The following is an 18,794-nucleotide window of genomic DNA, read 5'->3' as shown; positions in this document are numbered from 1 at the left end:
CATTTTTATATAATAATTATACCTTGTACTTTATTTTTTCTTTATTATATTGTAAGTTTATTCTTTATATTATTGGTGCATGAATCATAAAAAACGACAAACAATACAATCTATCCAAATATTATATACATCAAAACGATACAATATAATACAATACGACACATTATGAAATAATACATAACAACCATCTAAACAAGCTGTTATAGGAAGGAAATATGTACTCTTTTTATAGACATTTTAGGGTAAAGTAGCCTTCAAGAAATCCTTAATAGACTTTTTGGCTTGAAAACAACAGATCCAAGGGAAAATTGCGTGACACATAAATTATTTACACTGTATTTATCATTCGTATCTATACTTTTAGCAAATTTACCATTTGTAGCTATATTTGAATTTTATAACAAATCCATGAAATAAGAGATTAATTATTTTGAACTGAAACAAGAGAGCAACAAGCTCTCATAGCTCAGTTGGTTAGAGCGCATGTTTAGCTAGTTCGATACAAGTTGTATCCTTTGTATACACCATTGTATTTCGCATTGGTTACAATTGATATATATTGTATTCGTCGCACGAATGAATACAATTGCGCAAGCGAATACAAGTAGTATTTATTGCGCGAACGAATACAGTTGACATATATTGTATTAATTACGCGTTTGAATACAAGTGATATAAAGTTAATAACAACTGAACAATAACTACAAATAGTAATTAAGTAAATTATAGTTATTAAACTCTAAACTATAGTGGTTTATGAAAATTATTAACAATTTTTTTGGTTGATGAGAGACAACTGACACACAACATAATAAGAGATGATAAATGGTCAAGATCATGCAAATAGGGATGGCACTGATTGTGAGAACTTCATACTTGATAGTCGTCCCTCGTCAATCAAATTACAATTTATAATTTCTATGCCTGAAATATTCAGACACGCGTTTCCCGCGTTCCAAAATCTTGTCGCAGTAAGTAAAATATACTACCGTAGTTATACACTCAGTAGTAGGCATAGGCAAGAAATAGGACACAAATTTTACTATGGAGAAAACCCTTGCCTTTAAGCAAACCCGCTAAATCTTGAAAAAAATTATTAATGTCTCCAATGGACCCTTTTACGATCACCCAATGGCAATTAGGTTAGTACTTTCCACTCCATCTCCTTTCCCTTTTTTTTTCAACTTTAATCGCTATTGATACTTTTTCCCTTTCGGGTCACTCTTAATGCTTTTTGAGTGGACCCATTTCATTGATTTTAATAAGGAATTGGGTGGTGGTGCTGAATTGTTGATTAGTGTCAGTTGTTATAGAGATTTGGTTTTCTGAGCTATGGGAACTTCTGGATGGTAATCGCATGGTATCGTTTCCTGTTGTTTATTTTTCCTCTTATTTTGACGGATGCTACTTACTTATTTCCGCTCCTGATTCTGAGCATGTATTGGTTCTAGTGTATTATTTGTCTGTGATTTGGTTGCCAATTAGGGCCTAGGCCATAAACCCAAATGTGAAGTCATTATTGTTGGTTTACTGGAGCTTTCTTCATCTTTTCCTTTTGCTAAAATATTATGTGTGAATTGTATCCAGAGGTATATTAACTTTTTTTTAATGCTATACTCAAGGTTCTTTATTTCCTGGGCAGGTAATTCTTCTAGAATACTGTTCTTAAATATCTAAGGAAGGTTAACAATACCCACCAAGTTTGTCGGATAGAATGGATTTTAAGCCTTCTTAGACATTGCAGTTACTCATAAAAAGGGAAAGAGGTCCTGAAGTTATTTTGGTAAAAAGATTTTATGGGGAGTGATCTATAGCCTATTGTCTTGTCGGACCAATCTGAAAGATTTGGATGCTAAAAGCTACTAAAATCTTTAAATAAGGAGCTAAAAACTTATTTAACTATCAATATCAAATAAGAAGAAACTATGGTTTTTGAGTTTAAAGCAACTGATCCAACTTTAGTTGTCTGGTAAAATAAGGGCAAGCCTCAATCTGCAGACAAACTTATTTGATACCAGTGAAGCAGCAGAGGCTAATGGATTACTTTGTCCTACTTTCTTGTGCATATTTATGGACGTCGAAATAAATTGTCCAAGTACTTGGATATGAGTTAAAAGTATCATTTCGTAGATTCTAGGAGTTTGTTTGTGCAAGCATAAACTTCAGTTCTCCTACCCAGGTTTCTGCTTTTAGAACTTCATTACTTATTGCTATTACATTTAAATTTGTTTTGTGTTTTGCACTTATCTTGTAGGTGTCAATCTTTTTTGCTCTGGTACATTTTAGATCTAAGGGACAGAACAGTTAACTTGTCAGTGAGTCAACCATGAATTTCTCCCCCTTGCTGCGATTCAAGAATTTGATTATCTGGCTTGTCTTTATGTTTAAGCAGCTTCAATTTTGTTTCGTGGCACATAAAGATAATTCATTCTTAGTATGAAATGAGTCTGAATTCCTCTCCTGTTAGACTCACCTGGCACGATACTCGCCAAAATTCAACTTAATCATCTTTTCTTGAGTAATTGCGCTAATTGTTATAAACCTTGTTCTTATCCCTTCTTTCTGCAGGTAGTCATTTTTTCATGAATAGTTTGATATATTATCTTTAATAAGCTAGAATAAGTGGGTATCTGGTGCTCAAAATGAATGGCTACAGCTCGTTGGAGCATACTCTTCGGAATATACTTTGCGCTATCAATCCGTTGGATGAGGATTGGTCTATGAGATTTCAACTCATTGATGAACTTCGAGCCATGGTTGAAAACATAGAAAGCCTGAGAGGTAATTTAAAGTGGTGATACTTCGTTATATATCCTGATTAGTGGAACTTCGTGGTTAGGTTACTTGTTTGTCACTGTAGAGACGATTTTTCTTGATTCTCAAATCAGGTAAAACATGATGTACAATATTGCGGGTTGTCATGTAGGGGGTGTTTCTATGTACTGACAACTCAATGGACGGTGTTTTCCTTGTAATTTAACAGCTCATCCCTACATCCTTTTTGATTTTGGAGTTAGAAATGATTATTCTCAGCTTTGGAAGACCATAGTTGCAAGTTAAGGTTAATTTTAATAGGATGAACAGCTTTATTTAGTCTTCTGAATTTTTAACCTGTAAATTAGATGCTAATTTGGTGAATTTCTAAGTTCCTCTTCTGGAATTACTCTTCTTTGGGTCATCTTGGTACGTTAAAGGTGAAGACGTAGATACTGTTTTGGTTAACAATCACAAAGTTTACTATTCTCAGCTTCTACTTGTGACCAGGGGCAACTGTAGAGCCATTTGGATCTTTTGTGTCAAATCTTTTTACAAGATGGGGAGATCTTGATATTTCCATAGAGGTTCCCAATGGATCATATATCTCATCTGCTGGGAAGAAGTACAAACTAAGTCTACTAGAGGATGTACGAAAAGCTCTGAGAGCTAAAGGTATGCTCTCATGATTAATTCCCTTTGATTTGCTTAAATAAATTTTTTCTTTATTATGAAAATTCTCCACTAGTAACAAGGATCAATGGTCAAGCAGTTTGAGATTTTCTCGATGAAAATCAAATATGCTCGTAGCATTTGATGGGCCTGGGATATTTTTAAGGGGTGCTGAAATTGAAGATAAATAATAGGAAATTTTTTCTTTGGCAACTGGGAAAGGGCTTAGAACTGTTAAATAAAGGAAGCTGCTGCAGTTTATTGCAAACAAGCTGAAAGAATGGTTATCGGTGTCAGATATCAATTTTAGCTCTTTAGCAGCTCCTGAAGGACTACCAACTGCTGCTTGGAGCTGGACTTGTGGCCCTCTTTTCTCAAAATGAGTCAACAAGCCTAGTATAATCCCAAGAGTGGGGTCTGTTTTCTCAAATAACTTTGTCAGACTTTTTAAATATCTTATCCAGTTGCCAGCTGTTAATGAGGAAATAGAATTATTCTCCTGCGGGGTGAGGGGGATATGGATGTTCTTATTCTATCATAGCAGGACCCAACCTTGTTAGGAACAAGAGAAGCACTATGTTAGTATGTAGGATTGAAGATCAGTAGCTATCATCCATTTTTTGTACATACGATTGTTACAGATGCATTGAGGTACATGCGTTCATTTCTTTGCTTTGTTTTCCTTGTTATCTCATGGAAACTGATGTTCTGAGAATTAAGTTCTGGATCATGTCTGAAGTACCTCACTTATGTGACAATTTAACTTGAGTTATCTTTATGTCATGGAATGCCTTCGAACTTTCCATGAGTTCAACATTAACATCCTTAGTAATAGGATTTTGAAAAAGACATACTCCCTCTGTTTCAATTTTATGTGAACCCATTTGACTGGGCGTGGAGTTTAAGAAAAAAGAGAAGACTTTTGAACTTGTGGTGTAAACACAAATATTTTGTGTGGCTATAAATCATTGCATAAAGGTAAATTGTTTTCAAATAAAGAAAGGGGTCATTATTTCTGGCATGAATAAAAAAAAAAATAGGTTCACATAAATTGAAACGGAGGGAGTAACATTTTGTTACTAAAGTTACCTTACAACAACAATAAAATAAAATCCAGCTTAATCTCATACGTGGGGTCTGTGAGGGTAGTGTGTACGCAACCCCCCTTCTCAACGTAGAAAAAGATCGAGAGGGGCCCGAAAGAATTGGATGGCAGGTACAATTCTTACTAGTTCTCCGCACAACTTTTGTGCAGTTGAAGACTATCATACCTGTTTAATGAAAAACTGGCTGGCTTTGACTACCTTGCGGAGCAAACAAAAGATCCCAAAATCACACTGCCTGTATGAACAAACAAACTTTGCACAACCAGCTTACGTAGAAAAGATTCCATATTCTATGCCAATAGATTCGTGACATCCATGTACTGAGTCGTCAAATGAGCCACGTTAAGAAAGCCCAAGCTTATACGCATTGGCCCACAGGGTGCCCCAATAGGGCCCGAGTGAAAGATCAAAGGAGGACCACAAGCTCGGGGCTCGACGAAACGAAAAGTTTCAGCATGTTGAAACTTCTTGGGGTTAGTAGTGAAAGGTTGTTCTTAACCCCAGGCACATTTCCGTTCCCAATAATCTCCATGAAAAGACTACCATGATTTCCGAACGAACCGATGGAGAGTCGAGGCATGAAAAAACTTATCTATGATCTGCTTATTTCCAAGTACGTATCATCCGCTGCCTTATCCGCCGTCTCTGTGGCCGCCAAAAGCCTACGCTCTCTCGGATATTGAGTGGGTTGACCCTTACCCCTACCCTATAAAGGCAGAGAGGCTGTTTTCGATAGACCTCAGCTTAAGGAACAATAAAAATAAAGCAACAAGCAATAACAACAGTAATGTAATAAGCTAATGAAAGCGAGTGACATAACAAGTAATAGAGAACCAGGAATAAAAGAATACAAGAATAGTACTAGTACTGTTGGTAAACCTAGGAGAAGCTCATAACTACCTGTCAACCTACCACCTTAATCCTCAACCTCCACACCTTTCTACCGTGAGTCATGTCCTCGGTAAGGTGAAGCAATGGCATGTCCTGCCTAATCATCTTTCCCTAATACTTCTTTGGCCTACCCCTGCTCCGCCCTTCCTCAAGCCCGCCATGGTCAACTTCTCACACGTCCTGACTGGGGCATCTATGTCTCTCCTTTCACATGCCCAAACCCAACCTCGATTCCCGCAACTTGTCCTCCACAGAGGCCACTCTCACCTTGTCCCTAATAACTTCATTCCTAATCTTGTCTTTCCTGGTATGTCCGCACATCCATCTCAACATCCTCATTTCAGCTACTTTCATTTTCTGGACATGGGACTTCTTGACGGGCCAACACTCAGCTCCATACAACATAGTCGGTCTAACCACTACCCTGTAGAACTTGCCCTTAAATCTAAGCGGCACATTCTTATCGCATAAAATCCCCGAAGCTAGCCTCCATCTCATCCACCCCGCTCCAATGCGATGCGTAACATCCTCGTCAATCTCCCTGTTACTTTGGATTATAGACCCAGGATACTTGAAACTATCTCTTTTGGGAATGACTTGAGTATCAATCTTCACTTCCACTTCTGCTTCATGCCTCCTCCCATCACTGAACTTGCACTCCAAGTATTCAGTTTTCGACCTACTTAACTTGAAACCTTTGGACTCCAGCGTCTGTCTCCAAACTTCCAACCTAGCATTAACACCATCTCGCTTCTCGTCAATCAGTACTATGTCATCAACAAATAGCATACACCATGGCACCCCCCTTGTATGTGTCGTGTCAGCACATCCAACGCTAGGGCAAACGAAAACGGGCTAAGGGCCGATCCCTGATGCAACCCTATCTCCACAAGGAAATATTCCGAGTCTCCTCCCGCAGTCCTCACCCGAGTCTTAGTACCTTTGTACATGTCCTTAATCACCCTAATGTACGTACGCTACCGGGACACCGCTAACCTCCAAACATCTCCATAGCACATCCCTCGGGACTTTGTCATAAGGCCTTATCAAGGTCAATAACACCACGTGCAAGTCCTTTTTCCTCTCCCTATACTGCTCCACCATCGTCTCACAAGGTGAATGGCTTCTGTAGTTGACCGTCCCAGCATAAATCCGAACCGGTTCTCATAAAGAGATACACATGTCCTCACCCTCCTCTCCACCACCCTCTCCCAAACTTTAATAGTGTGACTCAATAGCTTGATACCCCTATAGTTGTTGCAGTTCTAGATATCACCTTTGTTTTTGTACAACGGAATCATCAAACTCCACCGCCAATCTTCGGGCATCTTCTTCGTCCTGCAAATGACGTTAAACAAGCTAGTAAGCCACTCCAAGCCTGCCCTACTCGCTTCCTTCCAAAATTTCACCGGGATCTCGTCAGGCCCAGTCGCCTTACCCCTGCTCATCTTCCGTATTGCCACATCAACCTCCTCACATTTAATACGCTTACAAAACCCAAAATCTCAGCAGCAGCAACAACAAAATAATAAAGGATTGTAGAAAGGAAGTTTGCTCAGACTAGAAACCCTGAACACGATATGTGTAATATCCAAGTGTGTTGATAATTTTCCAAGCCAAACTTAGTTGTTTTTATCCTTGTCTTAATTGTAATTTAATTTTATGGATGCTGCTGTTAGCATTGTTGGAGAAAAGCTGGAGAAGTCTTCACTCTAGTTTGTTTGTTTCTTTCTAGAGTGTGTTGGTCTAATTCATTGCTAGCGCTACTTCACAGGTGGATGCCAAAAGCTGCAATTTATTACCAATGCAAGAGTCCCAATCTTGAAGTTTCACGGAAATTACAATATTTCTTGTGATATATCAATCAATAATTTGAGCGGCCAAATGAAGTCCAAAATATTATACTGGATCAACATGATTGATGGAAGATTTCGTGATATGGTTTTACTGGTATGTGCCCATATAGGAGACAATGAGGCTACCTTTGAATAATGTGACTCGATTCGATGATTTCTCCTTTGTGTGCAGGCGAAAGAATGGGCTAAGGCACATAATATCAATGATTCGAAGGCTGGAACTTTGAACTCATATTCTCTCAGCTTGTTAGTTGTGTTCCACTTTCAGGTAGTTTTCTGTTGCATTAGTTATACTTGGGCAGTTTCTAGTCTCACATCCCAAAGTATTGAAGAGTATGAATCCTATTGCTTATAGGGTAATATAACTCTTGATTTCACAGTACAGATTTCATTTCATCTCATCTAAAGCAAATATATGATCTGTAGATCCTTCTTTTACCAAGAGAATTGGAGAAGGAAAAGGGGGGTAAAAAGTAAAAAAGACAAGCTTTTTATATACTTTTATCATTTAGCTTTTACATTTTTATACTTAAAAAAAAAGTGAGGAAGCATTTGGAAGAAGAGTTAAAAAAAGAAGTGGAAGTATTGGGAAGAAGATAATAGAAAAGAAGTGGACTCCAATCAGATAGTAGGACTCAGAAAATACCTGTCAGAGATGGGTGATTTTCAGGGAAAACTGTTAAGCAAAGTTACCCCCATCAAATGATTGGCTCATAAGTAAGTGAATAGTGAAATAAAAAGATAGGCTGGAAAAGGAAAAGAAGGAAAACATAGGTAATGTTACCTGGATGTCTAATTTTCAACCACCGTTGATACCAACTTATCTGGACCTGAATGTTTACAATGTTGTTACTTAGTCATGTTCCTTTTTTAAGACTGTTGCAGTTCTATTAAATTTCTCTCCTCTTTTATAAATAACAACTTTTTCTTTTCCCCTGGTCTTAGTTAGCCTACTTCTTTTTGCAGACATGTGTACCTGCAATTTTACCACCTCTTAAAGAAATATATCCAGGAAATATGGTTGATGATCTTACAGGTACTTAAATGATTGTTTGTTATTGATGTTTGAATAAGCTGGTGCATCTTTCTGCGTCAAATTTACTGTTATGTTGTTGGGGCATGAGCTCTTCACTTCCAGTTATATAGTGGTTATCTGCGCAAAGAAATTAGGTGGCATTTGCTTGTGGAGCTTCTATCTTTTATTTAAACCAAAAGTTGCAAAATTTGTTGCCAAATGACTTTGTTGTTTAAAGGGTCGTCTCCAGACCCGTTTCTCGGTCATAAAAAAGTGTCTTTGTTTAAGTTTTATTAAGAAGTTTTTGCAAGACTTCCCAAAAAACCGGGTTTGAAGAAGTTGTAGGACATTTTTAAACGAAAAGTTCTTCCACTCACAAATCCTCAAAAAGATTGTAACTAACTAGTCACATGTTTCCTTTTTATTTCCAAAAAAATTTCAATAAACATTTTCCAAATATTGTTCCAATGCGTCCATAATAGTTTAAAGATACTAAGTGAAGATTATCGTCAATTGAAGTATACACTCTTCAGACGAGATAGATTAAGAATGGCAATAATCAGTAGTGAGAAGGAGATGGGAGAGGTAAAAAAAGGTGAGGAATTTAAAGAGTTTGAAGTACTCTATCAATTATGAATCACAAGGGAAGCACAGGGAAGGAGGAGAGAGGAGGTGGAGGGGAGAAAGTGTAAGGAGTTTACCTTATGGAGGTTAAGATAAATTTTTTCTTTTCCAAAATTTGGCCATATGACAAGCTTTTGTCATGGAGAAGACATCAAAAGCAAGTCGCGGAACAAATACTATTAAGCGTGAGGCTTTGTGAGGGAGATGAATGACCCGTATAGAGGAGCATCGAGGTTGTTGGTTGAGGGAGTGAAGATCAACATTTGTCACCGCCAAACTAAAAATGGAAGAAATTCCAAAGTTAATGATTAGAAGCTTGGGGAAGGAAGTCGGGGAAGAAATGATATGGTTCCGACTAGAAGGAAAGTTGGAGGGATTGTGGTGTTATGTGAGAGGAAGTTGAAGCTCCGACATATGAGAAAGAGTGGAAGTTCTCCATTGCTCAGAATATTTAAAAACATGGAAATACAAATTAAATGGGATTTTGTGGAAATTTATGTGCCAGTAGAAGGGGTTACAAAAAAGGTTTTAGGAAGAGATCTAGGCTGATGTTGGTATGGAAGGTACCATAGATGTTAAGAGGGGATTTCAGTGCGATGAGATTATCGGAGGAAAATGTGGGAGGAATTCCCTGATTTTATTAACTTCTCCTGATTTAAGTAGTTAGTTATTTGGGCAGGCATGTGAAAGAGGAAAAGAAGGAAAAAGTCCTAATTCAACAAGGAGGTGAATTAGGTTGTCTAGAAAATCCTGAATGTTGTTATGTCTGTTAGTGGACTTTAATTCGAGGTCTCTGCAATTGAGATAATCAAGCTAAGTTAGAAGCAAGTGCCGAATAATTAAAGCAAAAATAAAAGAATATGAAAACAAAAGTGCATCTTGCACGTTTATGGGGTTTAATAGAGCTGCTATAATTGTTAATTCAGGTTAATGGTACTGATTATGCTGGACTGGTAAAGGCTCAGGTACATACATATGAATATATTATTCAGTATAACTTTTCCTTTATGTATAGACAGCTCTTTTTGAGCAGCCCCATCGGGATGACAAGATCGAAGGCATCGGTACGAACTGTTAATTGAAAGGGAGGAACAAAAAATAGATTAAATAAGTGGAAAAGTAATTTTGGCCATAGTATAAAGACTCTCTACTCTTTGCTTTTTTAGCAATTTAACAGTGATACATATGATGACTTTGTTTAGAACAACAGGTGTTTCTCCATTTTCAATTAGAAGTAGTTAATTTTTTAGGCAAAATACATAGATAGTCACTCAAACTTTGCCGCAACTGTTGGTTTGACATTTAAACTTATCCAATGATCAAGTAAACCTTTCAACTTGACACAGGTATGTCTCCTGGACACTCGGATCTGACCTGGCACTGTGTGGTTGTCTTCACATTTGAGAGCGTGAGATGTTATTCCAACTCATTTCCACCTGAAAAAGTATAGCAAAATTCCATTTTACTGTTATAATCTACCTCTATTTCATTTGTAATGCCCCTCTCCCATCCTTCTCCATATTTTATTCTTTTCTCTTGACACTCACATCCATTCCTTGCCTTCATTGTCTATTATTGTTACTCTTGCAATTCGTTTGGTGAAGGTCCAACAACCCTATGCTAGCCAGCAATCCCAGACCTTTTGTTTCATTTTCTTACCTTTTGTTTCATTCGTTTTTTCTTTTCTCAAAATCTATCTTCTCAAATCTCTGCCGCTTGATATACTTTTTTGGCCAGAAATCATCGCTAACGAGAAACGCATCTTGGATTTCTCCCATTTTTATTATCTCTCCCATTTTACAGACTTTAAAGAACGCAAGAAATAAAGACATTGATTCTATGAAATTGAACTAATAAATCAATTCCTTTCTCTACTAATTTGCATTCCAATCACAAAAGAGATATTGAAGGAATGGTTGGACAGAAAAGAGGGTGGTGCTTGAGATGGAGAGGGGAGAACCGATTAATTGGTGGTCAATAATGGTGATTTGTGGGTGAAAATGGCTGAGGAAGAAAGGGTGGATGGGAGGATTTTTCTATTTTAAATAAAAAAAAGTTACTTAAAAATTAATTAATTTATTTTAAAAATATATGTTATTTGTGGCTTGAAGTATTTTCTTGTATTTTTAGGAAACCCTTAATCCCTATAGGTTTGGTAAAACTCATTGTTCCAATATATTTGGGAAAGAAAAACTTATTGTCCTTGTCGGATTGGGAAACCTTTCTCTTATAGGTCTGGGACCATTTGGGATCCATCTATTGTGCTTTTCTTCTCATTCGTAGTGGAAAATCCCCTACTTTTGCCCCGAGGATTAGACTTAGCCGAACCTCGTTAAATCTTTGTGTTATTGTTTTCTTCTCTATTTGCTTTGTGTGTGATTGTGTGTTAGTTAACGTACGATCTTCCGCAACAATCGGTATCAGAGCAAGGTTCAAGTTTCTATATATAATCAAGGGTTAAGATGTCTTCTTCATCTTCAACAAAGTGCGAAGTAGAAAAATTCAATGGGGGTTCTAGTTTCAGTCTATGGAAGATTAGGATGAAATCGTCCCTGGTGTTACAAGGGTTATGGAAGTCAATTGATGAGGATTTCCTGAACAGATGAAAGAGACAAAAGGCAGACCTGAAGGAAAGAGCTTTGAGTGCAATCTTAATGAGTGTTGAAGAAATTTCTGCGGCAACAACATGGAAGAAGCTGGAAGATCTGTATTCTAAGAAATCGCTGACAAACCTCCTCTACCTGAAAAAGAGGGTATACAATCTCCGTATGAACAAAGGTACACCTGTTAAAACTCACCTTGGTGAGTTTAATTCAACTAATTTTAGTATACGTGCGTCGCACATGAATTTTGCGTCTATCAATAAAAGTGCATAGAATATTGAACAAAAAATAAATTTTGAATATAGACTTGAACTCATAATAAGTAATTGTTTTTCACCTCATAATAAGAATTAAACATTTAGGAAAATTTATTAGTTTATACATCAACATTACAATATACAGTAATTAGTTCACATGAGTTGGACAATATACCCCATTATTCTTCAAAGTTTACCCGATATTTAAGTGCAATTTATTTATAGATTTTTTTATAATACCAAACAAAAGTTTATTTACAGATTTACATATTAATATCAAATATAGATTAAAAAACAATTGAACTAAAAATAAGGATTGAGCATATTAGAAAATTTTATTTCCTAACGACACAATATACATAAAAAAAATTATAAGTAGTTTATTTATTGTTGTCTAAATTTAATAAATGGGATAGAACTTTCAAAACACAATTTATAAATTATTTTCGTGCGCAAGGTAATTATATTAATTAGCAAACTTTTATATTATAAGTAAGACAACAAAATCTTGCACCACACCTTAAAATTAATATTCCGTGAAATAGTTATGATGACGAATGGGAAATAGTCCAAACGGGAATAATAATTTTTCATGAGATAATGAAAATTATTTGCCTAAATGGATGAATTTGTAAAATAATTGGCTAGATGTAAGGACGTCAATTGCCAATCTATATTCTTCAATTAAGACGATTATTAATAAGATCTTTAATTGAGAGCTAGAATGCCTAATCATTTTTTTGTTACAGAATGCAATTACTCTAACAATCTCTGTAAAATTTATAAATACGCCAACCTTTAAACTGATAAAAGTATATGAGATATGTTAAACAAAAATCACAATTGACAACTTTTTAATTCACAATTGTCTATCAAAAATAAACATACATATGTTATTATATAACTTCAAGAAAAAACTAAAGGTTAGAAAATTTACCTAAAATCACAAGCAACTCCAAATAATGATACTATTAAAAGTTTACTACAAGAATAATAAATGCTTGCTCTTTTATAAAAGTATTCAACTCCTACTTCTGAATTATTTTAGTTTTATATTCTAGATTAATTGTTGAATCCTAAACCTATAGAATCTAATTCTTCTGCCTTTTTTTATCCAACGACATTACATTAATTATGAATTGTAAACCAAAAATGATAATTTGAATTGAAAGTTTTAAATAAAATATTTATAAATAATTAATTGGTTAAAATTTAATAACAAACAAAAAACTCCTAAACCTAAAAGGAGCTCAAAGTGCTCCAAAGTTTCCTAACAGGAAACTAACGTGATTTATTGTAATAAGGAAAACTAACGTGTTATTATTTTCCTTTTACAAATCTGGTATATTACCAACTTCTAATAAGGAAAACTTTAATAACTCAAATTTTAGTTAATTTTATAATCTTAAATATTAAAAGAATAATTAAATGACTATTTTATCTAGTGTGAACTTTATTTTTAAAGGGTAAAAAAGGCGAACGACATTTCGCTAAGGGCCTTCGTGCTTTTAATATAGTATAGATTATAATGGACTTGAAGAATGCAAATATCAAAATTGAGAGTAAGGATCAAGCCTTGATTGTGTTATGTTTACCACCGTCTTATGATACTTTTGCCGATACGTTGCTATATGGGAAAAACAGTGTTTCATTGGACAATGTTAGTAATGCACTAAAATCTAAAAAGTTGAAAAAGAGCTTTCCAGACAACAAAAATGAGGGCGAGAATCTTGTGAGTAGAGGAAGAACACAACAAAAGGACTTTAACAGGAAAAAGTCAATCACCAGATCAAAGTCTAAAGCAAGGAATCAGAACTGTTATGAGTGCGGGGAGCAAGGTCCTATAAGAGAGATTGTCCTTAGCTGAAAGAGAAAAGAGGGAAGCAAAAAATAGATAATTCGGCAAATATTTTTGACACTTCCAATAATTCTGATGATAATGACTATGCAGTGGATTCTAGTCATGGGCAGAATTCCTAGGTTCTTAATTCTGGGGCTACTTTCCACATGTGTCCACACCAAAATTGCTTTGCAACTTACAAGCAGATGGGTGAGATTGTCTACATGGGAGATGATAATCCATTACCAGTAGAGGGGATTGGTAACATCAGATTGAGAATGTTCAATGGAATTATCAGAAACATTGAGTGTTGGCATGTTCCTCGGATAAAGAGAAATTTGATTTCCCTTTCGACTTTGGATGATCAAGGATATAAGTTCTACTCCGAGAATGGAATACTTGAAGTGTGTAAAAGCTCCATGGTACTCATGAAAGGTAAACTACATTCTCAATTGTATCATCTTCAGGCCGGTGTAGTTGGAGGGGAAGCTGTTGTAGCTTCTGGAAAAAAGTGATCTGAATCTGTCTCAGATGTGGCACTTGCGACTTGGTCATATGAGTGACAAGGGATTATCTTTGTTGAGTAAGCACGATTTCCTGGATGGGTACAAAAATCAAGTTTTGAATTTTTGTGAGCATTGTGTGTTTGGTAAACAAACAATAATGGTAAAATTCAGCAAGAAGGCAGAACACAAGGCTAGAGACAAGTTATATTATATACATTCAAACTTGTGGGGTCAAAATAGAGTTCCCTCCAAGAGTGGTGCCAGGTATTTTATGACTTTGATTGATGATTCCTCAAGGATGGTGTGGGTGTATTTTCTGAAAACAAAAGATGAGGCATTTTCGATATTTGTTAAATGGAAGATGATGGTTGAGAGGCAGACGGAAAGAAAAGTTAAGCGTCTTCGGATTGATAATTGGTTGGAATTTTGCAATTTTGAGTTCGATAATTTATACAATAGAGGGCATAGTGAGACACCGCACTTGTGTCAGAACACCACAACAAGTGGTGTTGCATAACGTATTAACAGAAAAGCTTTGTGATAATGCACGAAGCATGCTTTCACACTCATGTGTTAGCAAGACTGAAGCAATCAATATGGCTTGTTATTTTGTCAACAGATCTCCATCCACAGCTATTGAGCTCAAAACTCCTTTTGAGGTATGGTCTGGTTCGCCTGTTGATTATTAAAATTTGAGGATATTTGGTTGTCTTGCTTATGCTCATATGAGGGATGAAAAACTTGAGCCGAGGGCAAAAAAGTGTATATTTCTTGGGTATGCAAATGGAGTGAAAAGTTATAGGTTGTGGTGCACAGATCAAAAGACTCCGGGGTTAATTATTACTAGGGATGTGACATTCAATGAATCTGCCTCATTGGACAGTTAGAGGGAGAAGGCAATAGCAGAAACAGATCGTGGTGTCAGCGACCGCATAGAGCTAGAAATTGAATCTCTACTAGCTCAGCCTAGTAGTTCTAAAGTAGAGGAAGTAGAGGAGGTGCAAAATATTGATCGAGATGATAATATTAATGCACGTGTGCAACATCAACCATAGCATTGCAACATGTAGAGAGAAAAGTGTGATCAACCGACCGCAAAATTTTGCAAACGTAGTTGATGGGAATCATCTTGGATATGCGAATCCAGTGGGATTTGCTTCGGCAGTTGCAGAGATCATTGATGCGTTTGAGTGTAATAGACTATTTCTAGTACAGAACCAAATCGACAAATTTGTGCTATAGTTAAAGAGATAGGGTCCCTTAACAAGTTTAGGCATTGCCTAGACTTGATTGGTGTGTGCAGTACTCAATAGAGCCCTCGCGAGGGTTGAGGACAAGGTAGAGAGATGCTCCTGCTGATGAAGAGAATTCAACCAAGAGGAACATTTGTTATTTGCGGCTTGAATTATTTCCTTATATTTTTAGGAAACTCATTATCCCTAAAGGTTTGGAAAACCCATTGTTCTAATAGATTGGGGAAAGGAAAACTTATTGTTCTTGTCGGATTAGGAAACCTTTCTCTTATAGGTTTGGGACCATTTGGGATATGTATATAGGGGTTGTAGTTGGAAATTCTATAGATTGTATTGTGTTTTCCTTCTCATTCATAGTGAAAAACTCTTTCTGCATTTGCCCTAAGGATTAGGATTAGCCGAACCTCGTTAAATCGGCAAAAATCCCTCATAATTTCTCATTTTATCTTTGCACGCTAGTTAACCCACGATCTTCCGCAACATATACGTGCCTTTCGCTAATCTGTCCATTTGACACGTCACCTGTGATTGGACTTCACGCGTGAAGTCTGCTGGACTCAGGTGTCCACGAGACACTTGTCAAGTTGAAGTGTCTACTTGATCATTGAGTTAGCTTAAGTATCAAACTGACAGTTGGGGCCAAGTTTGAGTGTTTGTCTATATATTTTGCCTTCTTTTTTTGTAACCGAGAAATCCACAAGGGCTAGTGGTGCATGGTTCAAAATTCAGTGGATAATTGGCGCATTCTTCTACCCTTTTTCACTTAATCACTAGGCTTTTCTCTGTGGCAGGGTTCAAATATGTGACATGTGCCTTGCCCACACTTTTTGAGATGCGCTATTACCACTAAACCGAAGCCTGGGGGCAATCAGAAGTAGTAATTTAGTTTCTTTGTTCCTGCTGATGCTTATTTCTGCAATGTTTTGCTTTATACTTTGTCTGTTCATATTAATATGACAGTTTTCATTTTGGACATTCCGAAATGTCTGACACCATTGCATTTCTATGAAACACTTACAACTTTCAAGAATTCGAATTCATTAAACTGTTTAAAGTTTAAACATTGTGTTGATATATATAAAACTCTATTTCCATTTAAATACCTTGTCATAAAATGAAAGGGGAGAGAGTAGTTCTTTGAGGTACTTGAGATGCTTGTTACTTGCTTTTATGACTTTGTGCTCCATAGATTTACATTAAGCAGAACTTTTCTGGGTTTCAAGGGCGGGGGGCAGCACTCAGAACTATAATTACACAAGGTTGCACTCCTGTGTTTTCTAAAACATAATGCTTAGGAAGTATGAGAGGAATAGTTTACTACTGCAATGGGTTGTCAAATGCATGGGTGGCAACTGTTAAATTCATTTGTGAATACCAGGTACCAGATTAAAATGGACAAGTAGGAAGTCCAAACACATATTACTTGGTTTATACACAAGGACTGCTATGGCTGACTCATCTGTCTTACTACCACTACCTTCTCCCTATTCTCTGTTTTAGACCTATATAACTAAACGCCTAATGTTCAACCAGTCTATTGGAAAATGCTTTTGCAGGTGTTAGGGCTAGTGCTGAGAAGTTCATTGAAGAAACATGTGCTACAAATATAAATCAACTTATGTCAAAAAAGTCACGAGCGTTTAATAAGAGTTCTTTGTCTGAGCTTTTCATCTCATTCATTGCAAAGGTAGCAAGTTGTCCAAGGCTCTATTGTCTGTCATGATTGTCATATGATGTTGAACCTGTGGACTATTTTGATATTTTCTTTCTATGGATATTTATTACAACCTTGAAACTTAACAATGTTGCAAGAAAAATTAACTGTGATCCTCTATATAGTTCTGCGACATCAGCTCAAAAGCCTCTGCTCAAGGAATTAGCACATTCACTGGCCAGTGGGAAGACATTGAGGGCAACATGAGATGGCTGCCTAAGACATACACAATATTTGTAAAACCTCTCTCTCTCTCTCTCTCTCTCTCTCTCTCTCACACACACACACACACACATCCCATGCGCCCACACCCTTTTTTCCCATCATGCACCCACCTTAAGAAGCAAAAGAAAAGGATAAACAGCAGGTCTAGGCCTTTTTGATTTTGATTTTTTTTTTTATATTTTTGACATTCAAGTTTCTATATATCCAGGTTGAGGATCCCTTTGAGCAGCCAGTTAATGCAGCGAGGGGTGTAAGCAGTAAACAACTAACAAGAATAGAAGAAGTATTCAGGAGGACCCACTTTATGCTTATTTCTTCGAATCAAAATCAGAATGAAGTTATTTCTACTCTTGTTAAGCCACATGTATCAAAGTCTGTGGCAAGAACTCCTACTGGAAACCAAAATAACTACAGTAGAAATGGCCTTAGGCCGCAAGTGCAGGCGCAGAGAGCTATAAAGCCACCACGACAAGTACAACATCAGCTTCAGGCACAGAGAGCTATACCGCCACCGATGCGAGCACAACATCAGCTTCATGCACAGAGAGCTGTACAGCCACCAATCCAAGCAGCACAGAGAACTGTACAGACACCAATCCAAGCAGCACAGAGAACTATACAGCCACCTATCCAAGCACCACATCAGCTTCAGGGACAGAGAACTATGCAGCCACCTATCCAAGCACCACATCAGCTTCAGGGACAGAGACCCATATATCCACCATTTCAAGCACATCGGCTTCAGGACAAAAGGTTGGACAGGAATCAGAATTCGTCGGCGCAGAGACCCACCCAGGCTAATCGTGTTCAAACACAGCCAATATGGAGGCCAAAATCTGACAGATAGGGACGTGAATTTGACGCGTGCTGCTGAAACTAAGTGTCCTTTCAAGTGCGTACTATTTTTGTTTTGTTAGGGTAAAATGATGGCTTGGTCCAGAGAGATTAATGATTCTTTTGCCAGTTTTAGAGAAAAAGACAATTGTCCCTTCGAGGGGACATCCGATAGAATTGGAACGATACATGAAAAAAAAAATTGATAATACATGTTGCCATGTGCTATAATTCCAGCACTAGTGATGGAAGATGCCTATGCACAATACTTGAGATATAATGATATATTCTCTTAGAGGTGTTCCAACGCCCTTCCCACCTTTCCCCTGGCCTGCTTGAAATTATTATGGTGGTAGTCTATTGTATAATGATCAAATAGTAAATATATCATTAAGTAAGATCAAAATCATACATAGATTATAGCAGGGTATTTCGTGAAGTACTGAACCGTAGGTTAACAGAGTCTAATACAGTACCAAGTTCGCTTTGCAACTAGATAAATTTATTTTAACTTTAACCTTAGTTTGAATTATCGACATTGAAAGGGGACTGAAGTTAAGATTTGCACAATATGTTAAATACACTACTCTCAACAATGTCTTCTCTTGGTATTAGATTTAGATGTACCTATAAAAGTAAAAGAA

The 18,794-nt window shown here is 36.8% G+C and overlaps 1 protein-coding gene across 5 annotated transcripts; it reads left to right on the top strand.

Moving 5' to 3' along the window:
* Nucleotides 1-846: 846 nt before the first annotated feature.
* LOC107778777 (protein HESO1) lies at nt 847-18,457 on the top strand. 5 transcript variants are annotated; one of them, XM_075252224.1, is made up of 10 exons: nt 871-1,142; nt 1,267-1,349; nt 2,569-2,781; nt 3,265-3,429; nt 7,198-7,373; nt 7,452-7,547; nt 8,246-8,315; nt 16,934-17,064; nt 17,217-17,327; nt 17,525-18,457. In XM_075252224.1, the coding sequence occupies exons 3-10, from the start codon at nt 2,643-2,645 to the stop codon at nt 18,161-18,163; spliced, it is 1,527 nt and encodes a 508-aa protein (XP_075108325.1). In that variant the 5' UTR covers nt 871-1,142; nt 1,267-1,349; nt 2,569-2,642; the 3' UTR covers nt 18,164-18,457. The 5 variants fall into 5 exon arrangements, with proteins under 5 accessions (XP_016454568.1, XP_016454567.1, XP_075108324.1 ...); XM_016599080.2 differs by having other exon boundaries at nt 1,267-1,360; XM_016599082.2 differs by lacking the exon at nt 1,267-1,349 and having other exon boundaries at nt 847-1,142.
* The last annotated feature ends 337 nt before the right edge of the window (nt 18,458-18,794 follow it).

Source organism: Nicotiana tabacum, chromosome 4 (genome assembly GCF_000715075.1).
Source record: "Nicotiana tabacum cultivar K326 chromosome 4, ASM71507v2, whole genome shotgun sequence".
NCBI lineage: Eukaryota > Viridiplantae > Streptophyta > Magnoliopsida > Solanales > Solanaceae > Nicotiana > Nicotiana tabacum.
Note: the sequence above shows the minus strand (reverse complement) of the source record. Positions and strands in the feature narration are given on the sequence as shown.